The sequence below is a fragment of the Caretta caretta genome, chromosome 6, assembly GCF_965140235.1.
Source record: "Caretta caretta isolate rCarCar2 chromosome 6, rCarCar1.hap1, whole genome shotgun sequence".
Taxonomy (NCBI): Eukaryota; Metazoa; Chordata; order Testudines; family Cheloniidae; genus Caretta; species Caretta caretta.
In genome coordinates this window covers 48236460-48247979 of record NC_134211.1, presented here as the reverse complement: position 1 = coordinate 48247979, position 11520 = coordinate 48236460, and the positions used below count along the sequence as shown (strand labels likewise).

At 47.2% G+C, this 11520-nt stretch overlaps 1 protein-coding gene across 1 annotated transcript; it reads left to right on the top strand.

Annotated features, from left to right (window-relative positions):
• Positions 1–6686: 6686 nt before the first annotated feature.
• On the top strand, positions 6687–8511 carry LOC142072612 (uncharacterized). Its single transcript, XM_075130044.1, has 2 exons — positions 6687–7587; positions 7970–8511. The coding sequence occupies exons 1-2, from the start codon at positions 7008–7010 to the stop codon at positions 8509–8511; spliced, it is 1122 nt and encodes a 373-aa protein (XP_074986145.1). The 5' UTR covers positions 6687–7007.
• Positions 8512–11520: the final 3009 nt, after the last annotated feature.

Below are 11520 nucleotides of genomic sequence, written 5' to 3'. Positions count from 1 at the left end.
TTCTCCCTCCCTGGGGTAACAGCAGCAGTCAGGGGCTCTGGCAGCAGTTTAAAGGGCCCTGGGTGGTAGTGGCGGACAGAGTCCTGGGCCCTTTAAATCATCCCCAGAGTCCCGCCGCCGCTTCCCCAGGGCTCCGGCCGCCATTTCCACCCGGGCCCTTTAAATTGTCCCTGGAGCCTGCCGGAGCCCTGGGGAAGTGGCGGCGGGGCTCCGGGGACGATTTAAAGGGCCCAGGGCGTGGCGGCCGCTACCACCCAGAGCCCTTTAAATCGCTGCCACCCCAGGGCTCTGGCAGTGGGGCTCTGGCAGCAATTTAAAGGGCTGGGGGCTCCAGCCGCTGCTGGGAGCCGCAGGCCCCTTAAATTGCGCCTGGGGAAGCCGATCCACCCCGGTACGGTGCCCTGACTCTTGCCGGTACGCTGTACCGGCTTACTTTCACCTCTGGTTTTGCTTCAAAGGACACCAGCAACCTAAACATTATATTTCTGTGACTGATTGTAAATTTACTAGTTGTAACACCTAAACCAGTGGTTCTCAACTCTGGTCCACTGCTTGTTCAGGGAAAGCCCCGGCACGCCCCAGCACATCCCTCGGCCCACACTGCTTTCTGCAGCCCCCATAGGCCTGGAGCGGCGAACCGCAGACAGTGGGAGCCACGATCGGCCAAACCTGCGGATGCAGCAGGTAAACAAACTGGCCCGGCCCACCAGGGGCTTTCCCTGAACGAGTGGTGGGCCAGAGTGGAGAACCACTGACCTCAGCTTTCTATAAATTAAAGAGGATGAGGGGAAATAATCACTATTTTTACAGTGGAAGGCCCCCTCATTGACTTAGGGCCTGATCCAAAGTCAATTTAAGTGCATTGGATAGCATTTTATGTATAGACAGCATTCTGTGTTGTGGGTTCTTCACACCACAGCAGAAAAGAGAAAAATTTTTCTAAAAACAAAACAAAAACACAACCCCAAACACCAGACAGTGTTGTTATAGTGGCAGGTTTTGTAGTTGAAACTTTAAAAAAAAAAAAAAAAAAGAGTTAAAAGGACTAGCTTTGAAGATGATAATATCCCTTTATTATAGGAGCATCATTTGTGTGAAATTATATCCAGCAGTTACTAAAATCATATAGAACTGAATTGGATTGAAACATCCACCTGTAGATTCTTTTACTAATTCCACTATAATATAGCCCAGACAAAAGAACCTTTTGGTGCAAGTTTTCGGTTCACATGAAAATACTGCTTTACAAAAATTGTTTCTAGGAAATCCATTAATTCATGTACATATGCAGTGGACACAAATTTTTTTTTCCCTCTATAATTTCAAATTTTTGCCTAGAAGTTTTGGCTGGACATTTCTGATTTGTTGAAATTAAATGGCTACTAGAGTTCAAAGCCATCAAAGAGAACACAGCTACGCCAGGAAATCATAACAAGCACTGTAATGGATAAAAATTTTAAAAAGCATGGAAAAAAATTCAACTTGGGGTGACAGCAATATACTTGGCCAAAAACGACCTCACCTTCCAAGATGATCCCAAGGTTCCTAATGAAATTACAGTATCTGCCAATAGCTGTGTCCCACTAAACTGCTGTCAAAGGAAGCTCACCTCTAACACTATTGTCTTGTAACAAACAATAGGAATGCTATCTTGGCTATATTAAGGTATAGCCAAACTATTTAAATCTGAATTTTTCCTTGAGCATTTGGACATGAAGGTGGCTGCTATTCCAGGATCTGACAGGTCATATAAGTATGTTTGAGAATCATCCATGTAACAGTGAATACTGAGGTTATAACATCTAATAGTAGCTGCAAGTAGCAACATACAGGCTGAAAAGAATTGGAACCAGAAATAGAATCTTCAGGGAGGACAATGAAATTTTAAAAAGGGCAGATCTACTGTTATCAGAGAAATAAAATGAGGCCTTTGGGATGGTTCTCAAGTCAATGCAAAATAAATTTGAAAAAAAAAAAAAAAGTGAAGGAAACACAGCAAGCATGTCTTCTCTCCTTTGCAGAAGATACCTGTACTGTTTGTTAAAGTTGTAGGGATTTTGAATGTTCGCTTGTATGTTTTCCATTTATTTTCCACTGATCATAGCTTTTCTTTAAAATTCCTTTTCTGCTGGCTGCTGTATGGACCTGCCCTAACCTTCCATCATAAATTAAACATGCCCCAAAGTTCTGTGTATTAAATTTGAAATTTAAATACACTTTTTTAATAAATGGGGGGACATACCAGCTGCAGATCAGTAACTTGGTCTTCTATGTAATGTTTTTACATCATTGATTGAACATTGCCTCTCTCATACTATAATTTTAAAAATGGGCTATTCATAGTGAGTGAAATTCACTTTGCATTCATGAAACCTGAATTAGTAGACAATGTGGATGAAATCTGCAAGGGCTGTAATAGGTAAAAATCCATCACTCCCCAACCCAGAGCCAGAGGACTTGCAGGACAGCCCTCTCTACAATGGTCTCACACACCCCCACCCACACCCCCACATAGGAGCTGGAATACTGGCTGGCCCCTTTCCCCTTGCTACTTGAATGAACGGTTAGTGCCACTGGATCCATGTATTTTTTTTTTAAATGCAGGTGGCTGGTTGGCTGAGTTCTAGTTTGAAATTATTATTGTAATGCTGTTGGAATAATACTATATTACTTTTTATATATTATGGTACCTAGAGCCTTCCATGGGCATTTTTTTATTATTTGTCTAAATAAATAAGAAAAATAAATAGTAGATCCAGTAGCTCCTCCTATGGCCTGCCATCAGTGACATCCTCTGTATTGGCCTGACCAGAGCCACCCTCCCAGCACACAGGGCATAAAGGGACCTCCTGTATGGCTCCTCCAACCAGGTGTCCACCACCAGCATAGTGCACATGAAGGATTTAAATAATGAGGACAGCCTTGTGCAGACCATTGGCACAAAGTTGGATTTCATTCACTATGCAAAGGCATAGAAGATAGATACCAGTATATATCCTCTCAGCCATTGTGGGTACATTCTATAGTTGCACCTTCTGTGCAGACATATTATCTGACTGTTTAGAATGTATCTATTCCAAAGAGACTACCCAGTGCCCCACAAACCTAAAACCCTACCTTTTGACACCAATCTTTTAAATACACAATTGGATTTCAAGCCAGATAGCCAAGTAACTAGATTTCTATTTTTAATTGATTTTAGGCCAGTAATATATCTAAGAAAATAATCCCCAAGGTAAAAACTCACTGAAGCCTCCAATTGACTCCTTCCTCAGTCAGTGGTTTCAGGATAGCCTCTTCCCAACTGCTGCTAGGGACGCATCCACTTATGAAGTAACAGCTAGCATTCAGAATGAAACAAAGCATGTTTGGATAATAACTGCACATCCTCATTTTGGACTACTAGCACTCTGCGTTTCTACTATCAAATAGTTTTGTCTATATTTAGTTAATCTTCTTTGCAAATTAGAAGTGTGTACTCCAGGGTATCTGTCATAGTGTGGGACTCACCCCTGCAGTGCCTCCTGCTGGTGGTCTCTAAGGGAATTAGCTCACCAGTCTCCAGTGCACCCTCTGCAGGCCAGTGTCCTGCTTGCCTTTGTGTCCCTCCCAGACCCCAGTGCCCCTTTTACCCAGGGTGCTGCCCCCTGGCAGTACCCCCATGGTGTCTGGGTCTCCCCAGGGAACACCCCACCCACTATCCCCACCTCGCCTCAGTCTTTGGCTACTGCCAGTCACCATTGAGGCACCGCACACTGGGGCAGACTGCAGTGTATAAGCTAATCATCACAGGCAAGGGGGGTTTGGACCTGCTGCCTCTGCCTACTCATCAGTTCCCCTGTTGCAACCCTAGTATCCTGTTTTAGGCCATCTGCCAGGCCTGCAGCCTGGGGCTTTTCCAGTCTGGAGCCTCCCAGCTCCTCTGGCCTTCCCCCACCCTGCTTGACCTCTGGTACCCTGGTATGCTCCCCAGCAGCCAGGCCCATCTCCCTCCACAGCTAAAGGAGACTCTCTGCTCCTAGCCCACTGCCCTCTTACTGAGCCCTGATTGGGGCGTGGCCACAACTGAGCCTGCTTCCCCCAATCAGCCTGGGAACTGCTTGCTCCCAGCCACAGCCCCCTCCTGGGCTGTTTTAAGCCCTTTAAGGCCGCAGCGGGTGACCAACCCGCTACAGTATCATAAAACTGCATTTTTATACTTTGTTATGTTGGACTTTAGACCCAATTCTGCCATCCTTAAGCAGGCATGGCTCTTGTTGACATCACTGGCAGATTTGGCATCTAAGGACTGTAGAGTACTGTGTCCAGTTTTGGGCCCCACACTACAAGAAGGATGTGGAAAAATTGGAAAGAATCCAGCAGAGGGCAACAAAAATGATTAGGGGACTGGAACACATGACTTATGAGGAGAGGCTGAGGGAACTGGGGATGTTTAGTCTACAGAAGAGAAGAATGAGGGGGGATTTGATAGCTGCTTTCAACTACCTGAAAGGGGGTTCCAAAGAGGATGGCTCTAGACTGTTCTCAGTGGTAGCAGATGACAGAACGAGGAGTAATGGTCTCAAGTTGCAGTAGAGGAGATTTAGGTTGGATATTAGGAAAAACTTTTTCACTAGGAAGGTGATGAAACACTGGAATGCGTTACCTAGGGAGGTGGTGGAATCTCCTTCCTTAGAAGTTTTTAAGGTCAGGCTTGACAAAGCCCTGGCTGGAATGATTTAATTGGGGATCGGTCCTGCTTTGAGCAGGGGGTTGGATTAGATGACCTCCTGAGGTCCCTTCCAACCCTGATATTCTATGATTCTATGACTGTAGGATGTCATACTCAGAGTTAAAAAATTGTTGCTATTGTGGATGTCTCATGCTTGTTGGACATGCCTTTTGCTCTTCAAATAGGTGTCACATTTCTTTATGATGGTATCTCACAGCTTTTATGGAGGTGTAGTAAAAGCTGGTGACATTTGTTTCCTTATATAAAAGCCACATAAAATCCATCTGCTGACTGTAAGATTAATATACTAGCTATCTCTGGAGACGAGAAAGATGGGAAACACTGTCCCCTCTCCCACCTTCCGACAAAATATTTGCTGTCTTGAGGGAGTGGGACAAGATCTGAGACCTGGCTCCGCACTGCTTGTTGGTATATAATAATTATACTTAACACTTAATTAGCACTGTACAAACATTAACTAGTTAATCATTAGCTAATATCTTACTGGACGATAATGTGATGATAGCAGTAAAGACCTAGCAAATGGACAGTAATAGTCTTGTGTGTGTGTGTAATGAAGGGAATAGAAGTCCAGGATGGAACAGTCACGAATCATTAAGGGACTCAGTCTATAATAAATAAGGGGAAACATTGCCCTCAGTTTGTTTCTGGGCTAAAATTCATGTTCCTCTAAACTCTGCTCACATGAAACATTTTGACTTGTGCCATACTATTGACATCATTACTCTCTCATAAAAGAGCCAGCATAAATATTTTCTTATGAACAGACTCCTAGGTTGGGCCATAAGTAAAGCTGTCAAAACAGAGAAAAAAACCCATTAAATTCTCATACATAGAAATGCAATATGCTCACCCCTCTGCCTACTTTAGGCAATGCATATAGCTTGTTTTAATTCAAAATATAGTTCAAAGCCCATCCCAAATCAATATGCATATTATTCAAGGGACAAAAAGAGGTTCTATTATGTGCACAGCAGTTAACACTTTCTTTTAATGGTTCATATTTCTTCATGTAAAAAGAACACTGTTTTGTATATTTCAGATTTGGAATATTTAATTGCTGTGAGATTAATTTGGTGGTCTCAGACCAGTTACCAGCACCTAGATGCCATCCTCACAAAAACCACCACTGAAATTGGTACCAAATAGCACGCTGGTTGGCTCTCTCATCAGTGAAGTCAAGGACCAAAAGGGCAAAGAGAATGACCTGTCCTTTACCACCTAGAAAGTGTTATTCAGGAGAGGATGGGGAAATTCGTACTGCTGCTGTTTGAGCTGACTTATTTATGAATAACTAAAGGGCTTCATTTTCCAAAGCTTTCAGTCCAACATCTTTCATGCAGCATTGAATTCACATGAGCTAAAAATGGACATAGAATGACCTCCGTTCCACTGTGGCCCATGCATGCTGCTCCATTCCCATACAATGGTCATAAAAGCCCTGCAGCCAGTGATGAAAATTTCTCAAGTATGTACAGTAATCATAAATGATCTTATGCTGCCATCCTGCAGGGGGCATGGGGCTAGGAGGCAGAAGAGGTCATATCAGTACTTGATAGAGTCTTTGCAGCTCCGTATTAAGGAACAGCTCCTAGGAAGCTTTTGGGGGGCTGCTGTAAATGAGAGAAGCCTGTGGTTGCTCTAATTTACACCACATGGTACACCAGCTGGTCCCTATAATGCTCTAGAATTGGGAGAGTGTAAAGAAGTTATAAAGCCATCTTTACTCCCTTTCCCTGGGGCTGCACGTTCTCTACTGAGCCTCTTGGCAGTACAGAATCTCTCCCAGAGCTATACCTTATGTGCTTAGGGTTTATCTAAAAATAGAATGCAGAGTGTTAACAAAAGGTAGGGCTCCCCCTGGTGGTTGCCACGAGGAAATAGATCCATATGGAGATACTGGCAAACTATAGTCCTTAGCCCTGGTCTACACTAGGACTTTAGGTCGAATTTAGCAGCGTTAAATCGATTTAAACCTGCACCCGTCCACACAATGAAGCCCTTTATTTCGACTTAAAGGGCTCTTAAAATCGATTTCCTTACTCCACCCCTGACAAGTGGATTAGCGCTTAAATCGACGTTGCCGGCTCGAATTTGGGGTACTGTGGACACAATTCGATGGTATTGGCCTCCGGGAGCTATCCCAGAGTGCTCCATTCTGACCGCTCTGGACAGCGCTCTCAACTCAGATGCACTGGCCAGGTAGACAGGAAAAGAACCGCGAACTTTTGAATCTCATTTCCTGTTTGGCCAGCGTGGCAAGCTGCAGGTGACCATGCAGAGCTCATCAGCAGAGGTGACCATGATGGAGTCCCAGAATCGCAAAAGAGCTCCAGCATGGACTGAACGGGAGGTACGGGATCTGATCGCTGTTTGGGGAGAGGAATCCGTGCTATCAGAACTCCGTTCCAGTTTTCGAAATGCCAAAACCTTTCTGAAAATCTCCCAGGGCATGAAGGACAGAGGCCATAACAGGGACCCGAAGCAGTGCCGCGTGAAACTGAAGGAGCTGAGGCAAGCCTACCAGAAAACCAGAGAGGCAAACAGCCGCTCTGGGTCAGAGCCCCAAACATGCCGCTTCTATGATGAGCTGCATGCCATTTTAGGGGGTTCAGCCACCACTACCCCAGCCGTGTTGTTTGACTCCTTCAATGGAGATGGAGGCAATACAGAAGTAGGTTTTGGGGACGAAGAAGATGATGATGAGGAGGTTGTAGATAGCTCACAGCAAGCAAGCGGAGAAACCGGTTTTCCCGACAGCCAGGAACTGTTTCTCACCCTAGACCTGGAGCCAGTACCCCCCGAACCCACCCAAGGCTGCCTCCTGGACTCAGCAGGCGGAGAAGGGACCTCTGGTGAGTGTACCTTTTAAAATGCTATACATGGTTTAAAAGCAAGCATGTGAAAGGATTACTTTGCCCTGGCATTTGCGGTTCTGCCTTTGCAAAAGGTTTCTGGGGAGGGCAGCCTTATTTCGTCCTTCATGGTAGGACACTTTACCACTCCAGGCCAGCAACACGTACTGGGGAATCACTGTAGAACAAAGCATTGCAGTGTATGTTTGCTGGCATTCAACCAAAATCACGCGGTGGGAGGAGGCAAAATGCGACCTTGTAACGAAAGCACATGTGCTATGTATGTAATGTTAACAGCAAGGTTTACCCTGAAAGAGTGTAGCCACTGTTTTATAAAATGTGTCTTTTTAAATACCGCTGTCCCTTTTTTTTTCTCCACCAGCTGCATGTGTTTCAATGATCACAGGATCTTCTCCTTCCCAGAGGCTAGTGAAGCTTAGAAAGAAAAAAAAACGCACTCGCGATGAAATGTTCTCCGAGCTCATGCTGTCCTCCCACACTGACAGAGCACAGACGAATGCGTGGAGGCAAATAATGTCAGAGTGCAGGAAAGCACAAAATGACCGGGAGGAGAGGTGGAGGGCTGAAGAGAGTAAGTGGAGGGCTGAAGAGAGTAAGTGGCGGGCTGAAGACAGGGCTGAAGCTCAAAGGTGGCGGCAGCGTGATGAGAGGAGGCAGGATTCAATGCTGAGGCTGCTGCAGGACCAAACCAGTATGCTCCAGTGTATGGTTGAGCTGCAGCAAAGGCAGCTGGAGCACAGACTGCCACTGCAGCCCCTCTGTAACCAACCGCCCTCCTCCCCAAGTTCCATAGCCTCCACACCCAGACGCCCAAGAACGCGGTGGGGAGGCCTCCGGCCAACCAGCCACTCCCCCACAGAGGATTGCCCAAAAAAAAGAAGGCTGTCATTCAATAAATTTTAAAGTTGTAAACTTTTAAAGTGCTGTGCTTAAAGTGCTGTGTGGCATTTTCCTTCCCTCCTCCACCACCCCTCCTGGGATACCTTGGTAGTCATCCCCCTATTTGTGTGATGAATGAATAACGAATGCATGACTGTGAAGCAGCAATGACTTTATTGGCTCTGCAAGCAATGATTAAAGGGAGGAGGGGAGGGTGGTTAGCTTACAGGGAAGTAGAGTGAACCAAGGGGTGGGGGGGTTCATCAAGGAGAAACAAACAGAACTTTCACACCGTAGCCTGGCCAGTCATAAAACTGTTTTTCAAAGCTTCTCTGATGCGTACCGCGCCCTCCTGTGCTCTTCTAACCGCCCTGGTGTCTGGCTGCGCGTAACCAGCAGCCAGGCGATTTGCCTCAACCTCCCACCCCGCCATAAACGTCTCCCCCTTACTCTCACAGATATTGTGGAGCACACAGCAAGCAGTAATAACAGTGGGAATATTGGTTTCGCTGAGGTCTAAGCGAGTCAATAAACTGCGCCAGCGCGCCTTTAAACGTCCAAATGCACATTCTACCACCATTCTGCACTTGCTCAGCCTGTAGTTGAACAGCTCCTGACCACTGTCCAGGCTGCCTGTGTACGGCTTCATGAGCCATGGCATTAAGGGGTAGGCTGGGTCCCCAAGGATACATATAGGCATTTCAACATCCCCAACAGTTATTTTCTGGTCTGGGAATAAAGTCCCTTCCTGCAGCTTTTGAAACAGACCAGAGTTCCTGAAGATGCGAGCGTCATGTACCTTTCCCGGCCATCCCACGTTGATGTTGGTGAAACGTCCCTTGTGATCCACCAGAGCTTGCAGCACTATCGAAAAGTACCCCTTGCGGTTTATGTACTCGGCGGCTTGGTGCTCTGGTGCCAAGATAGGGATATGGGTTCCATCTATAGCCCCACCACAGTTAGGGAATCCCATTGCAGCAAAGCCATCCACTATGACCTGCACATTTCCCAGGGTCACTACCCTTGATATCAGGAGATCTTTGATTGCGTGGGCTACTTGCATCACAGCAGCCCCCACAGTAGATTTGCCCACTCCAAATTGATTCCCAACTGACCGGTAGCTGTCTGGCGTTGCAAGCTTCCACAGGGCTATCGCCACTCGCTTCTCAACTGTGAGGGCTGCTCTCATCTTGGTATTCATGCGCTTCAGGACAGGGGAAAGCAAGTCACAAAGTTCCATGAAAGTGCCCTTACGCATGCGAAAGTTTCGTAGCCACTGGGAATCGTCCCAGACCTGCAACACTATGCGGTCCCACCAGTCTGTGCTTGTTTCCCGAGCCCAGAATCGGCGTTCCACAGCATGAACCTGCCCCATTAGCACCATGATGCATGCATTGTCAGGGCCCATGCTTTCAGAGAAATCTGTGTCCATGTCCTGATCACTCACGGGACCGCGCTGACGTCGCCTCCTCGCCCGGTATCGCGTTGCCATGTTCTGGTGCTGCATATACTGCTGAATAATGCGTGTGGTGGTTAATGTGCTCCTAATTGCCAAAGTGAGCTGAGCGGGCTCCATGCTTGCCGTGGTATGGCGTCCGCACAGAAAAAAGGCGCGGAACGATTGTCTGCCGTTGCTCTGACGGAGGGAGGGGCGACTGACGACACGGCTTACAGGGTTGGCTTCAGGAAGCTAAAATCAACAAAGGGGGTGCCTGTACATCAAGGAGTATTTCAGGCAGGACTGCACGGAGGGTTCCAATAAGAAATGGTGCACCTAAGTTATCGTTGTTATTGGAACAAGGAGGTTAGCCTGGCCTCTGATTGATACATGGCTAGATTTACCTCGCTGCACCTTCTCTGTGAGTGACTGCAGTGTGACCTAGAGGAATGAGTCCCCTAGACAGGGGAGGAGGCAAATGAGTACAAAACAAATCTGGTCTATTTCTTGTTTTGACCCACTCCATCTATCTTTTACATCTTTGGCTGGCAGCAGACGGTGCAGAAGGACTGCATGCCATCCACATCTCATGGCTGCTCGGCAGAAGATGGTACAGTACGCCTGCTAGCCATCCCCATCTCTTGCCTGCCTGGCAGAAGATGGTGCAATACGACTGCTAGCAATCCTCATCTCTTGCCTGCCTGGCAGAAGATGGTACAGTACGACTGCTAGCAGTCCGTATCGCCTGCCTGCTCACCATAAGACGGTTCAATAGGACTGACTGCAGGACTAAAGAGAATGACCTGGTCAAGTCACTCCAAATTTAGTCCCTGCGCCCATGTCTGCCCAGGCGCTCCCAGCCGACGTGGCCAGGAGCACCTCGGACACGATGAGGACGACTACCAATCGTATTGCACCGTCTGCTGCCAGAAGGCAAGGGGTTGCTGCTACTGTGCAGCAAAGCCGTACCGCGTCTGCCAGCACCCAGGAGACATAGGGTGACGGTTACCTGAGCGGGCTCCATGCTTGCTGTGGTATGGCGTCTGCACAGGTAACTCAGGAAAAAAGGCGCGAAATGATTGTCTGCCCTTGCTTTCACGGAGGGAGGGAGGGAACGGGGGCCTGACGACACGTACCCAGAACCACCCGCGACAATGTTTTAGCCCCATCAGAGCGCTCCATTGTGACTGCTCTGGACAGCACTCTCAGATGCCCGATTGTTTGCCATTGCTCTGACGCTGGGAGGGGCGCTTACAGGGTTGGCTTCAGGGAGCTAAAATCAACAAAGGGGGTGGCTTTACATCAAGGAGTATTTCAGGCAGGACTTCACAGAGGGTTCCAATAAGAAATGGTGCACCTAAGTTATTGTCCTTATTGGAGCAAGAAGGTTAGCCTGGCCTCTGATTGATACATGGCTAGATTTACCTCGCTGCACCTTGACTGCAGTGTGATCTAGAAGAATGAGTCCCCTAGACAGGGGAGGGGGGGGAAGCAAATGAGTACAAAACAAATCTGGTCTATTTCTTGTTTTGACCCACTCCATCTATCTTTTACATCTTTGGCTGGCAGCAGACGGACTGCATGCCATCCACATC

Excerpts from the sequence above, each read along its gene's own strand:
- LOC142072612 (XM_075130044.1), top strand. The coding sequence starts at position 7,008 with ATGCAGAGCTCATCAGCAGAGGTGACCATGATGGAGTCCCAGAATCGC. Across the intron at positions 7,588-7,969 it reads AGGCGGAGAAGGGACCTCTG|CTGCATGTGTTTCAATGATC; the intron begins GTGAGTGTACCT and ends TTTCTCCACCAG.